The sequence below is a fragment of the Monodelphis domestica genome, chromosome 1 (assembly GCF_027887165.1).
Source record: "Monodelphis domestica isolate mMonDom1 chromosome 1, mMonDom1.pri, whole genome shotgun sequence".
NCBI classification, from domain to species: domain Eukaryota; kingdom Metazoa; phylum Chordata; class Mammalia; order Didelphimorphia; family Didelphidae; genus Monodelphis; species Monodelphis domestica.
In genome coordinates, this window is record NC_077227.1 from 49,558,076 (window position 1) to 49,582,574 (window position 24,499).

General features: G+C 51.8%; 1 protein-coding gene across 3 annotated transcripts; it reads left to right on the forward strand.

Annotated features, from left to right (window-relative positions):
• Nucleotides 1-1,557: 1,557 nt before the first annotated feature.
• Nucleotides 1,558-23,838, forward strand: CLK3 (CDC like kinase 3). 3 transcript variants are annotated; one of them, XM_056798877.1, is made up of 14 exons: nt 1,558-1,682; nt 8,031-8,185; nt 12,991-13,204; nt 15,210-15,306; nt 15,588-15,654; nt 18,276-18,392; nt 18,807-18,973; nt 19,352-19,446; nt 19,540-19,669; nt 20,279-20,361; nt 21,942-22,021; nt 23,092-23,182; nt 23,435-23,614; nt 23,735-23,838. In XM_056798877.1, the coding sequence occupies exons 2-13, from the start codon at nt 8,031-8,033 to the stop codon at nt 23,609-23,611; spliced, it is 1,473 nt and encodes a 490-aa protein (XP_056654855.1). In that variant the 5' UTR covers nt 1,558-1,682; the 3' UTR covers nt 23,612-23,614; nt 23,735-23,838. The 3 variants fall into 3 exon arrangements, with proteins under 3 accessions (XP_056654855.1, XP_056654847.1, XP_007478223.2); XM_007478161.3 differs by lacking the exon at nt 1,558-1,682 and adding an exon at nt 7,596-7,674; XM_056798869.1 differs by having other exon boundaries at nt 23,435-23,838.
• Nucleotides 23,839-24,499: the final 661 nt, after the last annotated feature.

Consider the following 24,499-nt stretch of genomic DNA (forward strand, 5'->3'; position numbering starts at 1 on the left):
ACGAAGGGGTGACTGATTTCGGCTGGCACACAGCTAGCTGCTTTGGCAGTGGTGAGAGGGCACAGGATGGCAGAGGAATGGAGGGCTGAGCTTTCTTGGGGCTGACGCTCAAGTCCAGAGTGGTTTTTGACACTTCTTTCTCCTTTATCTCTTCTTCTGGACCAGGGAAACGTCCTTCCCTTCTCCCCCAGTTCCACTTCAGATGGGGGCACCTCGAAAGGTCGGTGTTTTCTGTCCTTTCTTATGCCCAGCCACCGACATGGAAAAGGTGGTTGGGACTTCTTGACCTGTCCCACTCCTTCTGGAGAAGGGCCAGTGGGGCTGGGAGAGGGGCTGATTCTCATTGGTGGACTTGTCTGAGCTATTCAGTGGATGGAGAGGGTTAGGACAAGGTGAGGGCAGTGAGGGCACATGGTCAGGCTGGCATAGGAGGAGGCACAGCTCAGCTAGAGATCATTTTACTGCAGTCCGAGATCCTTGGTCAAAACTCAGGCACTCTCTTCCACCTGCCTCATATTTTTGGTGAGAGGTAGTGTGGGGTGGTGGAAGGAACCCCTGGGCTGGAGGCTGAAGAATCGGGTGGCATCATCTTGCTGTGGGGCTTTTGGTAAATCCTTGGACCTCTCCTGGGTCTGTTTCCACTTCTTCAAAGGCTCTCCCTGAAGTCACTTGCTCCCCAAAGTCGTCAGCATGCCCTGAGCAGGGAGCAGCACCCTCCCCCACCACCCGGCTGTGGGGTCTCCTCTGGAGCTCCTGAGTAGCTGCCCCGAGTGAGCCCTAACAGGCCCCCAGGAGACAAAGCCCGGGCCATGAGGCTTGGCAGAGATAGAAACAGTCTCTGCTGAGGTCTCCAAAATCCACTAGAATTGTCTCGTGGTGGGCCAGCTGCCTTACTGGGTAGTGAGCTCTCTCCATCCCTACGGGGATCAAACCCGGAGAGGGACAACCACTTGCAGAGTGTGTTAGATGGGATCAATTGCCTAACTAGGAAGGAGGTGGCTTGAGAGGCCTCTAAGGAGATCTCTTTGTTCTGAGATTCCGGGACCTGTAAGGACAGGGAGGGACTCCTATTGCGATAGGAGTTACACAATCCCACCAAGGCCAGGGGATTGGCGAGGGTAGGCTGGAGTTGTCGTGACACAGCCCATGAATGTGTGTGAGAATATCACGACAGAGGGACTGCAGAGCTGTTCTCGGCTCAGGCATGTCGCCACGTGGCGCCCGGAAGGGGGGGCCACGGAGGAAGGTCCGAGAGGAGACCTTTTGGGTGCCAGCTGGCCGGAGGATCGACCAGTCCTCCAGGGCCACCGAGGGCGGAGCTAGAGCGACTGCGAGGAAGAGCTGGCCGGGGCGCTCTAGGGGCGGAGTCGGAGAGGAGGCGAGAAGGGGGTGTGTACCGGGCCGCGGCGTCGGCACGCAGGGCGGGGCAGGCAAGGGAGGGGGCGGGGCCGCGGGGGCCGCACGAAGGGACGGAGGGGGCGGGGCCGCGGCGGCGGCACGTAGGGCCAGGCGGGGCGGGGCGAGGGCGAGGGAGGGGCCGCAGCTGCGGAGGGGGGAGGGGAGCCCAGGCCAGGGGAGGGGCGGGGCCGCCGCGGGCGGAGGCCGCAGCCCGGAGCCGGAAGCGGAAGAGGCGCCAGGAGCTGGGAGCGGGGCCTAGCTGGAGCTGGAGCGCCCGGGAGACGGTGAGAGTTCCCCGCCGTCATCGGCATTCCCCGTATCCTCCCCTGCCCTCCTCTCCGGCCGGGTGCGCGGGATGCGGATAGGGGCAGCGAGCCGCGGCGGACCCGGCTCTCCCCGCCCCCACCCCCCGGGCACCCTCCCTCACTCCTCCCTGACCTCTCACCCCTGACCCCGCTAACCCCTATTGGGCCCGTCAGTCCCACCCCGACCCTTCCTACCCGGGAGCCTCGTCTGGGTCCTGGGGGCTGCTGGAGGTCCCGGCCCGTGGCTACTCTTAAAGTGCCTCCCCTTCCCCAAAAGTCTCCCTACTTTAAAGTCGCCCCCAGACCTTAAAATCCTTCCCCCACATCTCCCCAGTGCCTTCTCCACTTCCTCCCTTTAAATTCCCCCATGCTCTTAAAACCTTCTCCCCGCTGCCCGTAACCCCCCCATTCCTCTAGCAACCCTTCAGATTCCTCTGTCATCCTTCAGTTCCCCCCCCCCCAAGCTTTTAAATCCTTCCTCCTCCCCTAAAATCCTCTTCCCTTCCTTAGACTGCCGGTAACTTCACTTCTTTCTCCCTTTTCGTCCCCCTTAAATCCTTTCAAAATCTCCCCATGCGCTTAAAATTGCACCCCTAAATTCTCCATTCCCCTTATCTTCCCTCTTAAACCAACCCCCCTTAATGTTAAACCCGGCCCCCCATCTTACCCTCCTTTCAGGCTGCCCCTTAAATCCCACCCCCTCCCCCACCCTCTGCTCCTCCTGAGGCTGCCCTTAACCTCTCATTCCTTTTTTCCTCTTAATTCCCCCATGCTCTTAAAATCCCACCTGCTCCTAAAGCTCGAACCCTCCTAGAAAGTTGCCCCAACCCAGCCAAGATTCCCTGTAGAATTCTCCTCAAATCCGTCAACCTCCAAGATGAACTTGTCTCAAGCCTCTCACGGACTCCCCTAAAAATTTCCCTTCCCCCACAGTGAATGTCCTTAAAATCCCCAGCCATTTCTCTTTAACATCTCCAACCACTGCCTGCCCTTAAACATTCTTTCTCCTCTCTCCTAAAATTCCCTGCCTACTTCCTAAATCTCATCGAGCTCTCCCAAGTTCCTTAAAATGTCTATTCTCCACATCTCCCCCTTTTCCATCCCCACCTTAAACCTCCCAATGAGAACCGTATTTCTGAAAGCCTCATCACCGTCCTTAACCTGCTTCTAAGCTGTCTTCCCCCAAAGTTCCCACAATTCCTTGCTTCCATAAGTCACCCCCCCCCCAAAAAAAATCACTGCCTATAACCCACCCCCCCAGATGATTCTTGGTAAAATGTTATCCTTCCATTCCTATCCTTAAAATCTTCCTCCAGCATCTCCCCCTCCCCCAATATTGTGGCTCCTGAAATCCCACCCACTTGGGTAGATTTCAGCCTTGAAACAGACTGTCTTTCACTTCTGAAATTTCCCGTTGGAAAGATTAGTGCTCCAGAAATGCCCTCCTGCCCCTGCCCCTTGTTAGCACTGCGGAGCCCACTGCCAGGTGTGCCCAGGACTCAGCCAGAAGTTTGGGTCAGTGGAAGTGCTTCTGCCTCACAGCACAGGAGTGGTACCATATGGCACTCCTGGGAGACTAAGACTTGTTTGAGGATGGCCAACAGTGGTTAGGAAGATGAGCTTCAGAACCCCAGTGAAGGGAACCCAAAGCTGTTCCAGGAGAGCAAGTCTGGGGAGTCCTGAAGGGAGATAAGTGCTCACAGCTGTGCCCCAGGCTGAGGAAGAGAGCAGTGTTTTTGTTGTGATAATAATTCTAGTCCTGAAAATGAAAGAGAGACTTGAGACTTGAGACTGGGGCCCCAGAATTGAGCCTGGTGTTTTCTTGTTTGATTGGATGAACCCCCTAGATCTTTCCTTTTTGGTTTTCTCACCTTTGGATATGTGGCTTGACCTCCCTCCCCATTCTGCCTGGGAGGACAGAACCCGGGTGAGACTTTATAGAGACAACCCCTCTGGCAAAACAGAATTGGCTGCCTTCCACCTTTCCTTCCTTTGGCCCTGTTTCCAGTGCCCTTGAAAAGAAAAATTTTCAACCTCTGTGGTGTTGATTTGAGAGGTGGTGGAGGATGAAGTTGCAGCAGTGGTGGCAGCTACAGCCCTCCAGAATAACTATGGGGTACTAGGTTGGTTGGAATCCAGGGAGAGGGGCAGGTGCCAGCCATGGCTGGGCTTGACGTTCTCGTTGGCCCAGTTTTCCTAATGCCAGCAACGTGTGAAAAACTGACAAGGAGGCTGTGCCCTTAGTACCTCTAAACAGACAGCTGGCATCTTAGCTGTGTGGCATCTGGACTTGGTTTGAGTTTTCCCATTCCTTGGCATGTGGTAGGAAAACTAGAACACTTTGGAACTAGCTGCTTTTAAAAGCTCTTCTATTCCATGGCTCTCCTCAGAAACTTGGGATTTTAATCTGTTGGGCCCTCCTGTCTGGAAAACAGGCCTAAGGGCTAGCAGACTTGGAGGAATTTGATTCTGGAAATCTTTCGTGTCAGGCCAGTGAATTTTAAATTTTATGGAAAAAATTATTGATCTGAATGAGGCTACTCTTAAATACAAATTTCACCCCTAAAATAATCTCTTTGAAAGGAAAAATATGCCTGTCTCTAGATCTGTACACAGAAAACAATGATTTTAATAATTGATCCCTTTTGGAAACAGAGTACTTGGGCACTTAAGATTTCAGGGTGTGTGTGTGTGTGTGTGTGTGTGTGTGTGTGTGTGTGTGTGTGTCCGTGTCCGTGTCCGTGTCCATCTGTCCATCCGTCCCCAAAGGGAGGCTAAGAGGCTTCTTACAGTTACCATATGGTTTCTCCCCTCTCCATTTTTCTGTTCTGTGACACTGGGTTCCATGAAGAGCTACTTTGGCAGTTGTCAGTGGCAGCATGGGTTTTATCTGCCTCCAGGTGGGCAGCCATGGGACAAATTGCCCTATCTTTGGGAAGGTGCTATCTCCTGCCTAACCCAACCTGGGCAGTGGAGAGGAAGGAAAGAGAATTATTGCTTTGCAATAAGAATCCCTATCTAAGAGGGTTAGGCTTGGCCTACGAGTGCTGGCTTTCAAGGGATTCTGCCTCCCCTCCAGCTTCAGGAGCATCCATTGCAGACTCACCAACTCTTGATGCTGTCTGGGAGACCAGTGAAGTTTAAGCTGTGTATATGGAACTAAGAATATTATTAAAAGCCACATAGGTTTAATAACTAGATTTGGTGGAAAAGTGGCCTAGAGCTGAACCAATATAGCACTTTTAACTATTTTAACATAACTGAGCAGTGTTATTGGAAACTTTTCCTACATATAGGATACAGCTGGCCATTTATTTGATTGACAGGAGGGTATCATCCTAGATTTTATAAGGCATTTTGATAAAATCTACATCTAGTAGGCAGCTTGGTAGCTCGGTGGATAGAGTGCTGGACTTGGAGTCATGTTCTCCTTCAGTCATTACAAGCGGGCTTTGGGCAAAACATTTAACCTCAGCCTCACTTTCCTCATCAGTAAAATAGGGGCAGTTAGGTGGCATAGTGAATAGACTGTGAAGCCTGGAATAAGGGAGAACTGAGTTCAAAAAACTGACCTCAGACAACTCACTAGCTTGTGACCCTCAGCAAGTCACTTAACTCTGCCTTAATTTCCTCATCTGTAAAATGATCTGAAGAAGGAAATGGCAAACCACTCCTGTGTATTTGCCAAGAAAATCCCATAGAAGTCACAGAGTTAAACAATAATAAAGATAAGGGATAATAGTAGCATTTGCCTCCTAGGGTTGAGGATAAAATGAGATAAAATTTGCCAAGCACTTTGCAAACCTTAAAAGTACTCTATAAGTGCAAATTATACCATCATCATCATTATTATTATTATTCAAGGACTCTTCTGATATCTCATTGCAGATCACCTGGAGGTGATCCAGGTCCTTCAAAGCTTGCCCATGAAACATAGGCTCTGGCAAGGTCTTTCCAAATTGGAAAGCCTTCAAGGACAAGCCATGGGACAGATTGGATGTCTCTGCCATCTGAGGACCAACCTAGTTAAATGTGAAGAGGCTTGTCAACAGGTTAGCCACAGGGTGGCAAATATTTTTTGATGAGGGGCAAGAGGAAGCCCTTAATTCCTTGCTGAGGGGTTATGATCATTGTAGGTAATCAGAAAAATTAACCATAACAATGACACCAGATGATTAAAAACACTACAGAAACATTCTCAGATATAATGCAGATAATATTAGAGGCTCAGACAGTAATCTTTGGTCTAAAGCAGACCCCTGAATCACTTTATAAACCCTGAGACCAAGGGTGAAAGTCTATACTGAAATGTCTAGTTGAATCAGGCCTGGTCTCCAAGCCATACTGAAACTTTTTTTTTAAACCCTTACCTTCCATCTTGGAGTCAATACTGTGTATTAGCCTCAAGGCAGAAGAGTGGTAAGGGCTAGGCAATGAGGGTTAAGTGACTTGCCCAGAGTCACACAGCTGGGAAGTGTCTGAGGTCAGATTTGAACCCAGGACCTCCCATCTCTAAGCCTGGCTCTCAATGCACTGAGCTACCCAGCTGCCCCCTCACTGAAACATTTTTGATGGCTATTAGATACATGTTTTTTATTCCTTAGCTTGGGTGCTTAGCCTTGGGGATAATTGTAGGACTCTGATGTAACATTAGTCAGCTGGTCTTAAAAGGCTTTTTAAACATAAAGCCTTAACCCAAACAGTCTGCAGCTGTTAGCAATGCCTCTGTGGAATATTTGGATATAATATCTGGAGCTCTACTTTTTGGTCCCTCCTCAGCCCATAAGGTGGGAGTTGTAGAGGGGGTGGGAAATTGCCAGTGGTCAACTTGCAACCCAGAGTTCATTTTTCTTGGTTATATGGAAAGTCTGAGCAGTCACCTGGACTAGAGCTTCATCTATTCAATTTCACTGCTTTACTTAGTAAAGTCAAGTCTAGAATTGATTATCCAAATGAAAGATTGTTCTACCTAAGTAGTAAGGATGGAATGAGGGATATAGATAGGACAGGTGTAAGTGGAATGAACCAAAATTGGATGCCCATCAAGCTAAGGAAAAGGCATGTTCCATAAGTGGGCCTCCTGCACCCAACTCTTTGGAGTTGGGTGGAATAGAAAGCTCCTCAGAAGACCATCTCGTTTTTTTTCCCCTTGGATCACATATTGTGGTTTCATTGGAGTAATACAGAGATCTTGGTAGTCTGTAAATCAGGGACTTTACCACTATTAGCAAAATGTTATGGGCCTGGTGTCTACTGTGAAGTGATGGGCTCCCTTTCCAAACAGGCTAGTGAAGACTATCCATCCTGCTGCTCCTTCACCTAAGAGAGATGGGAAGGCTGAAGGGGAGCTCCTCCTCTGTTAGGCAGGGCTTTAAAGCAGATGGGAATTGAGCTTTGAAGTTTAGTTTGAGACTAATGAGCCCTTCTGGTTGGTACACCTTGGGAGACCTAGTGCTCCCAAGCTGTGAAACTAGAGCAGGGTGCTGGAGATGGGTACTAGTGCCAAGCAGGGCTGGATGGACTCTTTAAAGTAGCATAGGAATACCTTATTGGGGAAAGGGCAGTAGGACTAGTTTTCTGGCCACCTGCCTGCCAACCTTTTGCGCACTGAGGTGCCCAGACTAGGTGGTGTTTTGCCTCCATCTTTCTTCATCATTAATTCAGGATTTTTTACTATTCATTGCCCCTCCTTGTTTTTCCCTCTATACAACCTTCTTCTGCCTTAGAAGAAATAGTGGAGTCTAGGTTTGGAAGAGTAGAGAAAAGAATTAATGGAGGGAAATGAAGGGCTTTTTGTTTCTTCTCTGTCACCAATGACCATGTGTCACGTACCCCCATCTTCCTGCTTTCTTTGGCTCTTGCTTAGATGATCCTGTCTTGTTATCTTCCTCCCCAGATTGGGCTACTTGGGAAGTGCCCTTATCCCTGGAATAAAGCCAGAGCCACAGAACCCAGGTCAGATGGCAGTCAGGTAAAAGTATTTCAGACCTGGGTCATTGGTACTGATAACCAGCCCTTTTCATGGAAGAAGTCGGTTGTTCTTCAGCAGGGAAATGTGTTCCTCATTAGCTGCCACACACACAGGAGGTTTGTCCTGTTTGTCGGGTACAGCCTCAGTTTTTTCTCTTGATTAATAGCCATGCTTGGGGAGTGGGGAACTTGTTCTCAAAGCTAGAACAATAGGCCCCCTCTTTAGTATTCCCCCTGTCATGACCAGTTTCCCAGGCTCTCCATTGGCTGGGCTGGGACCCAGTCCCTGGAGTCAGCTGCCTCTCTCCCAAATGGAGCCTGCTGGCATTTCTCTCAAGGTTCTCTCTTCTGCCCTAGATGCATCACTGTAAAAGATACCGCTCCCCCGAGCAGGACTCTTACCTAAGTCACAGGTGGAAGAGGAGGAGGTCCTACAGCCGTGAACATGAGGGGAGACTTCGATACCCGTCTCGAAGGGAACCACTTCCCCCCAGAAGATCTCGATCCCGAAGGTGAGGACCAATTGGGAAGGCAAAGGGTGGGCAGAGTGTTGGGCAGCATTCTGTTGTGTCTTTCCCAGTGAAAAAGAGACCTCCCTCCTGTCTGGGTCCACTCTTGTTCAGTTCCTCCACTAGCCCTCCCTTCCTTTATGTTGCATTGAAGTGCTTTATCTGTCATTGTTGTTGTTGTTTTTTAAACCCTTACCTTCTGTCTTAGATTCAATACTATGTATTTGGTTCCAAGGCAGAAAGTGCTAAGGGCTGGGCAATGGTAGTTAAATGATTTGCCCAGGGTCACACAGCTAGGAAGTGTCTGAGGCCAGATTTGAACCTGGCTCTGAATCCACTGAGCCACCCAGCTGCCTCCATTCATCCATCATTTGCAGCTCTAGTCCTCCTCCCCTTTTGATTATCTTAGAGGGGCAGGCCACAGCCATGACCCTTTTTATTTTTTCCCTAAATTATCATTTAATGCTCCATCTTTGTCTATTCATTATAACTAGGGAGAGAGTTGTGCTGTTGGGCTTTTGTTGAGTTGCCTTTTCCCCCCTCTATTTTAATTCTTCCTAAATAGTGAGTGGCTGGGGTAAGGAAGAGGGATCTATTTAGAAATTATCATGATATAAAATATAGAAGATAACAGTACTTTTTAAAAAACTCTTGAACCTTCTGTCTTAGCAGAATTGATTAAGCTCCATTGGTACAATTGGGGGAGACGGGGTTGGTGAGGCACTTGTTTTGTACCTTTTTAAAAAGTATTGATATCTTGTTTTTAACATCCCATTTGTTTCAGGATAAACCCCCACCCCATCCCCACCCCCCATCCCTACTCCCATTTACCCTTATAACAGAGGAATAACTAAGCCCAGCCACTTGATTCAGCTGACAGGTTTGATTCTGCACTTCCTCTCCAAGGAAAAGGGGAGGGGCACTTTGTCATTTCTCTCTTAGTAGTGTGGGAATGGTTATCACAATCACTAAGTGATCACCTTTGTTTTAGTGGTCTTCCTAAGTCTTGCCTCTTGTTTTCCTGGTTCACTTGCCTTATTCTACATCAGTTCATACAAGTCTTATCTGAATTCCTTATTTTTATGTCAGTTTAATTTTTTTAATCCTTTCTCCCTTCCACCTCCCCTCTTGATTTTAAAAATCTTTTCTCTCCAACTTTCCCACCACCCCCCAAATGAGAAGAAAATGAAAAACTAAAACCATATTACAAATACAGCTAAATAACAAATTCCCACATTGATCATGTCCAAAAAAAAGTCTCCTTCTGCACTTGAGTCCTTTGTGTCTAGAAACATAGTTGGTCATTATGCTGATCAGAGCTCTAAGTCTTTCAATCATTTGTCTTTACAATGTTATCATTGTATAAATTGTTCTCCTGGTTCTGCTCACTTCACTCTGCATCAATTCATACAAGTCTTGCCAGATTCTTTTAGCATAGTAGCTTTCTATCACATTTATATGACACAAGTTGGGGATAGGACACCCCTAGTTTCTAATTCTTTGCCACCACAGAAAGAGCTGCTATGTTTTTGTGTCCTGAGTTAGCATTTACTTTGCTCACTTAACCTACTATTAATTAATCCCTCATTTAATCTACCATTCCTCTTATTCCCTTACCACCTTTTTCTCTTTTCCCTCTAACAGTATTCCTGTTGCGTGAAAGGTATTTCTGTACCAGCTCTATATGTATCTACATTTATATTCACTCCTTTGATCAATTTACATAAGAATGAGATTCTAGTGTTCTTGTCCCTGACCTCTTCCTCTGTGTTTGTCTTTTAGTCATGGACCTCATGAAATAGATCACAGATCATTTTCTCATCTGTCTGCTCCCTTTCCCTCCTAATATATTCTTCTTCCTCTCCCTCTCCATGTTTCTTTGAAGAGCATCAAAACATGACAAAACCACTCCCAGGCTCCCTGTCTAGTTAGACTTCCTTTATGACTTTTTTTTTTTAACCCTTACCTTCTGTCTTGGAATCACTACTGTGTATTGGTTCCAAGGCAGAAGAGTGGTCAGGGCTAGGCAATGGGGGTTAAGTGACTTGCCCAGGGTCACATAGCTGGGAAGTATCTGAGGCCAGATTTGAACCTAGGACTTCCCATCTCTAGGCCTGAGCTATCCAGCTGCCTCTGGGTGAGTTAATTCTTGACCATATGCCTTGCCTTATGGAATATGTATTCTAAGCTCCCTGCTTCCATATAGCAACAGCTGCTGAATTTTGTGTGGTCCCAACTGGCTTCTTCTGTCTACTTGCAGTATTTTTTCTTTGATATGGAAACTATAGATTTTGGCTATGATGTTTATGGGAGTTTTCACTTTGAGGTTTCTTTTAGGAGGTTCTTGGGAAATCCTTTTTTTCTCCCTACATTGCCTCCTGGTTCTCAAAGATCTAGGAAGTAATGAAAGGTTAGGTTTTTGTTTTTTTTTAATAGGATGTCTAGGTTCCTTTTTTCCTGACTTTCAAGTGGGCCAATAATTCTTTGAATTATTTCTTCTGCATTTGTCTTTCAGGTCCTTTATTTTTGCTATTTAATACCTTACATTTTCCTTTATATTTTTAGTTTTTTGGCTTTGCTATAATATTTCTTATTGTTTGGTGGAGTCATTAGACTTTATTTGGTTCATTCTGATTTTTTTAGGGAGTTTATTGCTTGGGTAACATTTTGTGTCTCATTTCTAATTTTTTTTCCCTCTCAATTCATCTATAAAAACTTAAAAATAAAACCCTTACCTTCTATCTTAGAATCTATCTAAGTATCACTTCCAAGGCAGAAGAATGGTAAAGGCCTAGGCAACTGGGGTTAACTGGGGTTAAGTGACTTATCCAGGGTCACACAATGAAGTGTCTGAGGCTAGATTTGAACCCAGGACCTCCCATTTCCAGGTCTGAGTCTTTATCCACTAAGTCACCTAGCTGCCCCTATAAGAGCTTTTTAATAGTAAGATTCATTTTTGTCTTATTTTTCTTCTTCTTGATTTTGGACTTTATAAAGGTTAGCCACCATTCTCTTCTAGAAGAAATGTCTGGTTTGATCCTGTTGCTGCTTTCTTGGGGGTATAGAATGCTGTGTTATTCTAGGATCTCAAGAACATCTCATGCTGGAGACCTTTAAGCTTTCAGTAATCCCAAAGTGGTCTGATCCAGGCCAGAGCCTGATTTCTGACCTCTTAACTTGAGTTTTGTTCTAAGAAACCCACTTGTGGACTTGGCCACATCTGGAGTTCCAGTAGACAGCTGTTGGACCCAGTCCTATCAGACAGCTGGAAAGCTCTGCTGGTTCTGAGAGAGGCACAAGCCTGGAGGTTCCTTTTATGTTTTGAGATTCCTGTCCTCTTTAATTCCCTACTAGCTTCAGACTGGGCTGGAGGTGGGAAGTGGGAACTGCTCCACTCCTACAGTCAGAGACACACAGCTCCTACTTGATTCTGAACTTTACCCCTTGCTGTCCTTCTGCCAAGGCCTGTGGCCACTCCTAAGTGGAATGGTATTCCTAGGTCCAAACTCTCCATCCCAGCTTGATCTGTGACCCAGAGCCGAGTGTCAAGAGCAGGACCATCCGTATGCACTTATTCTAGTGCCCCACACAAGTTCAGGCCCCAGTTGGCTTGGTCTGGGGCCTTTTCTCATCCTTTGCCCATCTTTGCTGCCTTGGAGAGCTCTAAGTACATCAGTCTCTGGCCCCCCTGCCATCCACAGGCCTCTCATTCTAGATCTCTGGGCTGGACAAAGAACCCGACTTTTTTTTTTCCTCGGATTTCGCAGTTACAATTTTGGTTTGCCCAAACTCTTTGGAGACATTGCGGAGGAGTTCCCCACCTCCTGCTACTCTGCCGTCTTGGTGCCACCTCTTCTAGGCCAGTGGTTCTCCCGAATTCCAAATCATTTTCCAGAATGATCAGAGCAATCCATAGCTCCCCTGACAGTGTGTCAATGAGCTCATCTTCCCACATTCATGCTCTCACATCAACCTTTCCCAGTTTGCTGTTTGATACATCTCTTGGTGTGAAGCAAGCCCTCAGAGTGTTTTTATTTGCATTTCTTTTATTCACAGTCTGAGCTGTCTTTCATCTGATTGCTGATACTTTATATTTCTTTCAGAAACTTTTTCTTATTCTTTGACCAATTATTTCTTCTTTCCCTTCTCAGGAAATTTTTTCTTCTTCACTTAACAGATTGTTTCTCCCTTCCTTTAGATGTCTTCCCTCTCTGTGATTGTTACCCAACCTCAGACCTGAGAGGACTCTGAGGTCCATCCTTGCTCTCTGGGCCCGCCACTAGCCAACTAATTCTTGGTTCGAGCACTCCTGGTCATCCATTCTCGGACAGTGGCTAATGATGGATCAGGTCCCTCTTTGTTCTTTGTGTCATCTCTGCCTGTTTCTGCCAAGGATGCATCCTGCTGCTTTTCTTGGAATTTGCATGGGAGTGAGAGTCATGGGTAGCTCTGCACGTTCCAGAGGAGAGCCTGGAAACCATTTTCCTCTAATCCTAGGTGACCTCAGCATCTTCGAGGGGCAGCAAACCCACTTCTGGCTAAGCGAGGAAACTTCTCTGCCTTCAGAAAGCCCAGAGGAAGCTCACAGATCTTCTTTCTGCTTCCTCATGTGCTAGCCACTGTCCGGAGAGGCCCTTGTAGCTCTGGTCCCATTTCATGCAAGGGCCAGTAAAGCCCACCAGATTTCACCCTCTTTGAGGGGCTTCGTCTCCCCAGGCCCCCCGCAGAGGATGGCATCGGGGCAGGCGTGGAGTCCAGCGGTGTCCCCGGTCCTCCTTTGCTTACCCTGATCTTTCCCCGTGACGCAGCCACGACCGCCTACCCTACCAAAGGAGATACCGGGAGCGTCGGGAGAGCGACAGCTACAGATTTGAGGAGCGGAGCCCGTCTTTCGGAGAGGATTACTACTCAGCCCGCTCACACCATCGAAGGAGATCCCGGGAGAGGGACCAGCATCGGACCCGCAAACACCCACATCACTGCCGCAAACGCCGCACCAGGTCTTGTAGCAGCGCCTCCTCGGTGAGTAGTGGCCAGAGCGAGCTGGCCGTTGTCTAGCGCCCTCACCTTTCTTTAGCCTCCTTTCAGGTAGATTTGACCTGGGTGAGTACCTCTGAGCCCTCCTGTGTGTCTTGTCTGTTTGGTCCTTCGCCGCCATAGCAGCCGTAGCCTGATCCTCCGGCCCTCTGGATGGGCGACAGCAGCAGCAGCGCCTGTCGCCACCTCTGGCTCCGGCACCCTCTGGCACCCGGGCCGTCTCTCTGTCTGAGTCCTGAGCTGGGCCTTGGGGGTGCTCAGCGAAATCAGGCCGGGGAGGCTTTTTGTGAGCCGGGTCAGCATCCGCAGATGAATGTCTGGAGTTGGTTTCTCTTTTCCTTGGCTCCCTGACTGATGTTGAGTGTGATCCGCTTGGCTTTTCCTTCATCTCTCCTCGGGCCTGGCGTTCCCTCCACTCCACAAAGCCAGGCCCTTTTCCCAAGTCCCAGTCCTTCGGCATGGAGAATGGTTGTACGCGGGAGGCAGGGACGTTCTCCGTGTGCGGACCAGGTGGGGCTCTCTGCAGCCGTCCCCGGTGGGAGCCGCCCCCTCCGGCCTTGGCCCACGAGCTTCTCTTCTGCTTTTGCTTCCTCTAAACGAGCGCCAGGGAGCCGCTCTCTGTGCCGGGCGGGGGGCTAGAGTGTAACTGGGGAGGGGCCACGTCCTACAGTTTGGAGATCATTGGCAAAAAGGAATGATTGGACAGCAGAGACTGCCGGGAGTGACCAGAGTAGAGAGTTTTCATTACCTGTGCTGGTGGCAAGCCCTAGTGTGTCGTGTGGCCCCAGCAAGTCCAGTCTCCAGTGAAACGGCTTTAGGTTTGGTGCTTCCTCTTCCTCCTGCTCCTCCGTCCCTCCCTCCTCCCCCGGCCCATCCATCGTCCCCTGCAGTCCCTGAGGGCACCGAGAAGTGGCTGTTTGGCGGAGGGGCCGGAGTCCCTTCTGTGGCTTGTGTGTAATGGGCAGCCATAGGAGCGCGCGTGTGTGCGTAGGCGCGTGTCACCTGAAGGGAGGCGTCCCCCGGCGGGCTCTCGCAGCCTGTCTGTGGCATTCTGCATAGGGCCGTGCCTCGGGTCTGCGACTTATTTCCTCTTCCCATCGCACCCCTGCCTCCCTCTCCCTTCCTTCGGGGGGTGTCGGGGATGGCGCCCCCGTCCAGCACGGGACCGACGAGCCGCGCGCATCTCGGACGGCGGGTGTGGTGGCTTCTCTCGTCCTCGGGAAGGGCAGCGGTCAGCTTGGCGCTTGGAGGCCCTTTGCTTAGCACGGAGGGCCCCTCCGGAGCGTTAGGGTTGCTTGTGACCGTGGTCTCTCGCTGGCAGAGGTAGTGTGGCGTGAGGAGCGGCTCGGGCAGGCAGGGCCCGTGTGTGCCGTGGCTGGTAGTTGTGGGCTCGGGAGAGCTCTCGGTGAGGGGCAGGACGGGCAACCCGCGGGGCGGCACCCGCCAGCCAAAGACTTCCCCCCCACCCAGCTGGCCAGCGGGGAGCCCTCTGGCTCCGCCCACACGGTCCTTCCCTCCATGCACGGCACGAGGGCGGCCGGGCGCCTTTCTCACGTCGCTCTCCTAGTGCGCCGTCGCCATGGCGGGACGTGGTGGGAGGAAGCCTGGTGGTGGGAGCCCTGGGGCCGTGGCCCTCGCACGCGACGGTCCTGCCAGGAGCAGAGGCGGTCTTTCCTTCCAGTCGGCTGCGACATCCCACCTTATAGATAATGCCAGTTTCTTTACATACCTGTAGCTGTTTTTTACTTTTCTGTTTTTGAAGTCAGTTTGTGTCTTGACGTGTCCCTTGCAATATCCCTATCGTTATATATGCTGTGTGCCTTATGAAATGCTGGGATCTGGAAAATCCAACCAACCAACCACCACCGGCCGCCTGTCTCATCGTCGTCCGCCCGCCTCTGCCTCTGCCCGACACCTCCGGCCGCCGATCGGAACCGCCCACCATGCAATTGGTCGGATGGCGTTTCGTTTCGGGGGGCGGTCCTCGCAGAGAAGCCAACAGAGCAGTAAGCGCAGCAGCAGGAGTGTGGAAGATGACAAGGAGGGCCACCTGGTGTGCCGGATCGGAGATTGGCTCCAAGAGCGATGTACAGCCACCTTTCGTAAAACTTTACCTCTCTACTTTCCTCCCCCCCCGTTAGACGAGCCCTCTCTTGTTGTCCTGGAGGGGCCTCTAGTGCTTGCGGCTCGCTAGCGGGCCGGCCAGTAATTGCCTGAATGAAGCAGACACTAGCAACTTCTGTTTTTAAAGAGTCTAGCAGTGAGAGAGAAACCTTTTTTGTTTTTGAGAATTGAATGCTGTGACCTTACAGGAGTCGCCAGCCCCTTCAACTCAGGATCCTTACGCCCCTCTTCTTTTCTCTCCTAGATGAGATCGTGGGCAGCCTCGGGGAAGGCACCTTTGGCAAAGTGGTCGAGTGTCTGGACCATGCCAGGTAAGCGAGGCTTTCTGTTTGTGTGCACCATCCCTCTCTGGGCCCAGGACTGGCCCTTGGTTCCATTGGGGAGACGGTCTGCGCCAGGGCCACAGAGATGGGGCCTGCACTCCGAGACTCGGCCTACGAGCTTCTGGCTGTCAGGCGGCGGCATTGGAGCGTGCTTGGTTCTCGTTTCCCTGGCATTGACCTCCAAGCAGCCCTTGGGGCTTCACTCGCTCTTTCCTTCCCAGTCTAAGTTACGTTTTCACTTCATATTAAAGGCTGGTTCACCTGTGTGGGGTCACTGCCAGATGTTTGTTTATTCTTGGTTTCCTTTGGCCACTGGAAGGCCTGACCCCGACTCCCCTCCCGGCCCCCCTTCTAGCTTAGGCTTTGATCCCTACCCGTGAACCCACCAGTGATGTGTGATCTCTCCTGGCTTCCCTGGGAGCTGCCACTTGGCAGAATCCTACATCACAGGAAGCAAACGTCTTATTCAGCCCTGTGCATACGTAAGTGCCAATCTGGCAAGACTAGGAGCGCGTCCTGACAACTTTGAGCGTACAGAAATAACCCTGGGAATTGGGCCACAATGTTTGTGATCTCTGTGATCTCGTTGGCAGTGGAAGCGCCCACTCTGTACGTGCTGATGATCCCGTGGATGGAGCGAGGAGAGCTGGAGTAGTCTCCTCTCTATCGAGGATGGCCCTTTTGCAGTTGGCCCCAGGAGCTCCTCTGTCTCCTTCCCCTTCCGTCATTCCTCTGACCCCTGGGTATTGCCTGCTCCTTCAGGAGAACGTCCCTTTGGGGAAATGAAGTTCAGGCCCATAGAAAGGGGAGCAGAGGGAGAAATGGTTCCATTCTGTAGCCAAGGCCATGATACAAACAAGCCAGGAGTGCCCATGAGGCAGAGGCCCTCACCAACCACCCCGAGTCCTGATGGAAACAAGCCCAGTAAGAGTGTGGGAAGTCAATGTTGGGGGCAGTCCTAGGATCAAGGAAGCCAGCTTCCACTGCCTCCTACATCCTGAGGACTTGTAATAATGGCTCTTCTTTGACCTAGGACTCCTGCCTTCCTTTGGGGCTAATCGTGTTCACGGGAAGGCCCTTCCCCTCCCCTGTGCATGTTGGCACCGAGCAGGATTATTGGATGAGATCTCCTTGTCATGGCTAGAGCATCTAAAATTTTGTAATGTTCTCAATCTCATTTCAACTCCTGGGGGAAGGGACTGTCTTAGGCCTCATCGGCTGAACCCTCTCTCCGAGTAGACAGAGGAGTGGCATGACTTGGACAAAGTCACACATTTAATAAGCAGTGGCAGACTAGGGACTTGGATCTAGATATCCTGACTCCCCAGACACTGTTGTTGTTTTAGAGCTTGTCCAAGTTTCCTTGTTTGGCAGAAGAGGAAACTAATATTTAAATGACTCATTTAGTAAGGGGTATTAAATGAGAACTACCTGACTTACAGGTAGTAATTTTCAGAGCCAGGATTTGAACCCAAATTCTCTGACTCCAAATCCAGTGCACTTTTCCCCAAAATCTTTCTTTCCTTGTGGCTTGGGGGTGGGACAGATGGCCTAGTGTAAGGTGAAAAGATTTCCCACTGTCACACACACGTGCCTTGGCTCAGTGCTCACCCCTCTATTCACTAAATGTAGCTTGAATGACCCTTTTGCAGAGGAGGTCTGCCTACTCTTGGATCCAGGAACAATCTGATTCCCTCTGAATTCTCTTCCCTTCGTTTTTTGCAAAGTTGAATTAGTTTTGGCTAGCTCAAACCCAAAGTTAGAAAAGAACTTACATGAGCAAGAAACAATCTTGTCTGAGAGAGCAGTGGAGTGGGGAGTGAGAATCCCAGGATCGTTTTGGCGTGGGGGTCCCAGGCCCCTCGTTTTATTACCGAGGAGGCTGAGGCAGCTGAGACTCGGAGAGAAGTTTGACTGCTCGAGGTTATTCAGCTGCCAAGTGGCAAAACCAGGACGCAAACTCTTGTCTCTGACTGAATCCTGTTAGTGCCCTCTACCAAACTGTTCTCTCCGGTTTAGGGACACAGAGAAAAAATGCCCAATGATCAATGCTCACCCCGCAGCCCTCAGCGAGAATTGTGTCTCTGACAAAGATGTCGATGCTCTGTAATGCCTCTTGGACTCGGGCCTATGGGCGGAGGATGAGGCTCTTGGCCAGCACAATTGGAATAATTATTTGCAAGGCTGGATTAGCCAGTGCCTGAGAGCTAGAGGTGAAACTTATAAAGGAGAAGCTGGTTCAGCTGCCTCTTGTGCTTGTAATTTCTTAATCATTTAACTGGAGGCTGGGCAGGTGAAGAAAGATCAAAGCTTTGGTTCATCCCTGCCTGTAAAGAGCAGGGCATGCCTGGGGCTGGACTAGGGTGCTCTGGGAACTCCTCGCTGTAAAGCAGCAAGAGACACCCCTGGGTCAGGGGACGGCCTGGTAGGGCCAGCAGGAAGACGGCGGAGGTCAACTGAGTTCTGAGCAGCGGCCAGACCTCTGGCGCCTTATCCAGGCAGTGGAGCTGAGGGCCCAAGAGATCATCCGGGGGGGGGGGGGGTGCAAGAGGGGGAAGAAGGGAGGGGAGAGGCTGACCTAGCTCCTGACCCTTCCCTGTGCCCCACAGAGGCAAGTCACAGGTCGCCTTGAAAATTATCCGAAACGTGGGCAAGTACCGGGAGGCAGCCAGGCTGGAAATCAACGTCCTCAAAAAGATCAAGGAGAAGGACAAAGAGAACAAATTGTGAGTGTCCCTGAGGGCAGGAAGGATGGTCGGTGCCCAAACACCATCTACCTTCCGTGGGCCGGCCACAGGAGTCAGTCCTGCCGCCTGGCCTTTGTACCCGTCTCGTCAACACCGAGCAGCCGCAGCTTCTCTTTGTTCTGATGCTGCCAGGGAATCCTGCGCTTGGTCAGGGCGATGGGGAGGGGGCAGTAGCGTGAAGGACGCTGAGGCAGCGCCGGGGTGGAGGTGACTTAGACCGAGGCCTAAATTCTCCTCCACACTCTGCCGTTGCCTTCATGTGTTCTTGGCTTCTAACTGGGGAGTGCAAAGGAGGAGACCCCCATCACGGTAGCCCATGTGCGGAAGCGTAGCCGTTAGGCAAGGAGGACGGAGCAGGCGCCGCCCACACTGACCTCTCCCCTGTCTCCGCAGTCTGTGTGTTCTGATGTCTGACTGGTTCAACTTCCACGGCCACATGTGCATCGCCTTCGAGCTCCTGGGCAAGAACACGTTTGAGTTCCTGAAGGAGAACAACTTCCAGCCCTATCCTCTGCCTCACGTCCGGCACATGGCCTACCAGCTCTGCCATGCTTTAAGATGTAAGTTGGCTCCTCCCTCGGCCCCCGCAATGGCCCGCAGGGGCCTTTTGCGGAGCTCAGCCCTTCTTACTAATGGTGGTTTCCGAGCCCCGGTAGCCCGGGGTGCTTCCCAGAAGGCAGAGCGAGACCCGGGTATCCGACGCTCCTCTTGGCGTCGCCGTTCCTGATGTCCGACTAGTAGCACCCTCCCAGGGAGGGAGGCCCGGGCAGGGCCGCAGAGAAACTGAGAGAAGTAGAGCTGATCTGCCTGGAGACAGACCGTCCCGAGGCCCTGGGCGCAGGCGTGTGCCAGCCCGGCGGCGGCGGCCCAGGACGCATCTCCCCCCCTCCTCCGCACGCCCCCTCCATGTCTTCCCCTCTTCTCTTTTCCGTCCTCAGTTCTGCATGAAAACCAGCTGACCCACACTGACCTCAAGCCCGAGAACATCTTGTTTGTGAATTCTGACTTTGATACCCTGTACAATGAGAACAAGGTACAGTAGGGGAACGAGATAGCGCCAGGGCGCAGGGCAGGGTGGCGAGAAGGGGTGAAGGAGGCCCCTGACGGTGGGGTCTGTGCCTCCCAGAGCTGTGAGGAGAAGTCCGTGAAGAATACCAGCATCCGCGTCGCTGACTTTGGCAGCGCCACCTTTGACCACGAACACCACACCACCATCGTGGCCACCCGCCACTATCGCCCACCTGAGGTGATCCTGGGTGAGTGGCCCCAGGAGCCCCGCTTCCCCGGCCACCCGGGCGCTGTTGGAGACGGGGGTGGGGGGAGACGGGCGGCCTGCCGTCGGGCCGCCGTCCGGGAGCCTCGTGCCCGTCTGTGGACGACCCTCTGGCAAAAACCAAACTGGGCCGCTGGTGGCTGGCCACGGGCGATGAGCCGGCCCCGTTCCAGAAACCCAGTATGTGGTGAAGGCAGTGCCCGCGGAGGGCGCCCAGGGCCTCGGACCCGCAGGCCTCGGAGCAGGGGCACTTGGGGGCCCAGCACATGGCCCAGAGCAGCGCCCGAGGCAACCGGCTTAGAAGCCTTCTGGCCCAGAGCTAGAAGAGGACTCTGGGAACCTCCTGCCCGGATGGGGCCTCGTGCAAGGGCCCAGGGGCAGACACAGACCACCAGAGCTGGTCTTTGGGGTGAGCTCCGTCTAGTGGGGGCAGGACGGCAGCCCAGGAGAGCCAGAGGAGCGGCGCCACTCTCCTCATCCACCTCTGGGAGGGCTGGACCGCACGGCCTGAGGCCCGAGACCGAGGGGCGCCCCCGCGGGGGCCCACGTCACAGGCCCCCTCCTCACGGCCTCTCTCCTTGTGTCATTTCAGAGCTGGGCTGGGCGCAGCCGTGTGATGTCTGGAGCATCGGCTGCATTCTGTTTGAGTACTATCGGGGCTTCACACTCTTCCAGGTATGCCTCTGCCCCGTCCACTCCGAGTGTGCTCTGGGTGCTGGGGGACATTTCCATGGATGGAGTAGGCTGCCAGGGCAATGAATGGAGCCCAGGGCCTAGCCAGGAAGATCCAGGTTCAAATCCTCCCTCAGACACTTCCTAGCAGTGCAAACCAGGGCCAGTCACTTCATCTCTATCTGCCTCAGTTTCCTTATCTGTAAAATGTTGTAAGATTCAGAAGAGATTTTGTACAGTGGCTTAGCTTGGTGCTTGCCACAGAGTAGGGGCTAAATAATGGCTTGTTCCTCCGCTTTGCCCCACAAAGTGGGACTTGGACCAGGCCTCAAAGAATTAGTGTTCTGAGAGGGAGGAAGGGGATTCCCAGTGAAAAATATCCCTGGTTTAGGTGCAGACAAGGGAACCACCTCAGCCCATCCCTCCTAGTCACTGCCAGCTGCTTCTCCTATCTAAGGGGCCCAGGCCCTCCCGAGGCTTGATGGGTTGTAAGAACTTAATTGGTGGAGTCAGCAGTTTGGGGACTATTCAGGTGCAGAAAGAATATTTCATTATTGGCTTTATTGGGGGTAGAGAAGCGGAAAGGCCCTGCTAAAGAGGGAGAGCTCCGAGAATCCACCGAGGAAACTGCTCTGGCCAGAGTGGAGGGTTCTTGTGGGAGAGAGGCTTAACCTAAGTGTAGCATTTTTCTGTTTATCCTTTTCGAATTTCCTCTGGCTGGTCTTGGGCCCATCTGCCCAATATCTCTCGAGATCTTTCTGAATCTTGATTCTGCCATTCAGTATACTAGCCTGCCTTTCTGAAGCTGTAACAGGGGTGAGCAGAGGGAGGCAGCGGGGGTGCACTGGGGAGGAATGCTGGTCTCACATCCCAGCTCTGCTGCCAAAAGAAGGGTTTGGAGTAGCTGGTCCTGAAAGGCCCTTCCATGTCCGTGAAGTCGGACTTGTTTACATCCAAATTGATAAAAATGGCCTTTAAAGCCTTCCAGATTGATAACTGGTCCTGCTGTGGGCTGTGGGCCCAAGTGAGAACCCCGGAAGTTGTAACGTCTGTGGCATTTCCATGACCTGCCAGTGAAATAACCCCATTTAGAAAGGAAACGAGAAGGCAGTAGGGTTGGAGGGGTTTTGCTGAGACCCCATGAAGGATGGACAGGACTTATCAACAGGTTGCTGAGGAGCAGGGGAGAAGAGCCAAGGGTCTGGCTGTTTGGAAGTTGAGGCACGGAGCAAAGATGGGGCCCGGAGAAAGAACTTGACTCACATTTGGTGCTGGCAGTTAACTAGTCGTGTTGTGGCCCGCACTGAGAGCAGGTCTTTCTGTGCTCCCTTCTCCTAGGTGGGCAGCCTCGCAATGTCTCCTGGCTCCGTGTACTGCTATCCTCGCAAGCCAGAGGGGGTGGGATTTGGTAGTGCAGAAACCCTTTACTCTACCAGTCTGGTGGCATCAGCACCCCCCATCTTTCAGGTTTGGAGTGCCTTTCCTAAAAGGGAACGGAGCTCTAGCTATCCATTTCTCCCACTGCTTTTGTTGAAGAAGAGAGCAAGACCCAGAACTAACCTCACTGTTCTGACACCCCGCAGACCCATGAAAACCGGGAACATCTTGTGATGATGGAGAAGATTCTGGGGCCCATCCCCTCTCACATGATCCACCGAACCAGGTAAGTCCCCCAGCGGAGGTCTGTGGAAGGATTAGCCTGCTTTGTGGGGGACGCTCCAGAGTGGTGGGATTGAGGTCTGACCCAGCTTGGGCATGTGCTGTGTACAGGCCAGGGCAGCCCCATCCTCTTGTCGCCTGGTGGTATGGAAAGATGTGTTGTGACCAGGATTTTACTTAGTTGACAAGAGCTATTATTGACTTACAACAGATGGAATAAAACTTGGAGAGTTTGGGGAAACCTTGGCCACTTTCCAGCCCTCTCCATCTACCCTCAAGAGAATCCTTACTAGCAAGCCCCCCCCCCCCCCAGGGGGTCGTCCAGTCTCTCCTTGTTAGGAAGTGACACCCACCGGGCCCACAATCAAGCCTGCTCCCTCTTAAGCCCTCGAGGCTTCTCCAGCCTGCTCCTCCCATCCCGATCACCTTCCTTTGGCCACTTGGGCTCACTGACATCCCAGAACTGCACACAAGCAGGTCTTGGGTGTAGTCTGACCAGGTGGCCCAACACCCCCCATCACTGGGAGTTTGGGCCGCCAGGCACACTGCTGACTTGGGCAACTTTCATTGGTTTTGTTGTCAGACTTGACCTTCATCTTAGATGCGGCGGGTGCTCTAGCCAGAGCCCAGCCAGCTTGGAGGGCCTCAGGAGCCCGGGGGAGGCGGCTTTCAGGCAGAACCCGGCCTTCTACAGCAGCTCTTCCCCCAAATGGAGAGGAGCCTCACTGAGCCTCTGGGCTGCTCTCCTCTTGCCCCAATTCCCTTAGGGCCTGCCTGAACTTTGTGACATTTCCCTCCCTATTTCTTGAGCTGGGGGTACCCCTCTGCCTACCCCCAATTCCCCCTTAACTCCTCCTGGCTCCAGGTGCTGTGAGGTACCAACACAAGGGCAGCAAAGTTCCCCTGGAGCCATGTTGGCCTCCTCCCCATAGCCTCTCTTCTGCCTGCCACTGCCGGGCCGACTCCTGCTTTGGGCATGTGCCCGTGGACAGCCAGGGTTCTCCTCAGTAAAAAGGGAGCACTGCTGACGCCAGGAACACCCGGCGCCTTCTAACGTCACTGGTTCTGTTCCAGGAAGCAGAAGTACTTCTACAAAGGAGGCCTGGTTTGGGATGAAAACACCTCTGATGGCAGATACGTGAAAGAGAACTGCAAACCTCTGAGGGTGAGCACATGAGGGCCAGTGGCCGGGCCTCTAGGCGGCGGGCAGACAAGGACTGGGCTTTTGAAGAACCCGGGTCTCCCTCTCTGGCTCTGGGCCCTCCCTCCTGGGGTCAGATTTCCAGTGCTCAGCTGCTATGCAACGTGGGCAGCTAGTACTAAGCAAATGGGTTCTGGATTTCTTTTAAAGCCATTAGTCTCGGGGAGGGTGTCACTGGCAGGCTGCTCAAGGGCTGGTCTCTTCCCCCCTCCACAGAGTTACATGCTCCACGACTCCCTGGAGCACGTCCAGCTGTTTGACCTGATGAGAAGGATGTTAGAGTTTGACCCTGCCCAGAGGATCACATTGGCTGAGGCCCTGCTCCACCCGTTCTTTGCAGGCCTGACACCCGAGGAGAGGACCTTCCGATGTAGCCGAAACCTGAGCAGATGACAGGTGTCCGGCCGCTCGGCCTAGGGGTGGGGGGAGGGCCACCGAGGGAGGGGGCCTGGGGCCCATGGGGATGTCTGTACCTCCCCTCCATCCTCTGACATCAGGGCTTCCTCGTGCTTGCAGAGCCCCAGAGGGGAGGAAGAGCAGAGCTTACCAGAAAGCACAGATTTGACCCAAGATATTTATATGTTGTAAAGTTAAATAAAGTGTTTCTTACTGTTTGATAACTTCCTTGTCCACGTGTCTGTCTTCCAGGGCCCAGGGCCCTGGCCAGTTCATAGAGCCGGGAGGGACCTCTGAGGCTCTACTCTACCCTCATTTCGCAGGTAAGGATCTGGGGAGGTTGAGTCACAGGAGTTCTACCACTTTCTAGTTCCAAAATCAAGACAAGTGCCACTTCTTAATAGTTTCTCAGCAAACTAACGGAAAAAGACCCGGGGCCTCTCCGGAAGTGCCTTGTCTGAGGTAGCCACAGCTCCACGATAGCAGAATAAGGGATGACTACTCAGCCTGATGTGAGGAAAGGCTTCCTAATGATGAAGGCTACCCTCAAGCAGTAGCCACTGCCTCGGGAGGAAATAGAATATTCAAGTAGGAGTTGATCTAGATGGCCTGAAAGTCTAACCTTGCTGGGCAGAGACGGAAAATGCCAAACGCTCCATGTTTTAATTGACTGGAGACTCTCAGATAAGGCCTTGAAGAAATGGTATCTCTACTAGATGCTCCCCCCAAGCTGGTTTAAGCACTTCTCTTAAACCCCATTACACATGCAACAGGATTTTGCTTTCTCCCTCCCATCTGAAATAAGTCATGGTCAAGAGGGGCTCTTTGCTTAGCCAGAGCTAATCGGGAGCCAGTCAGAAATTGGGCATTCCATAAAGTTGCTTG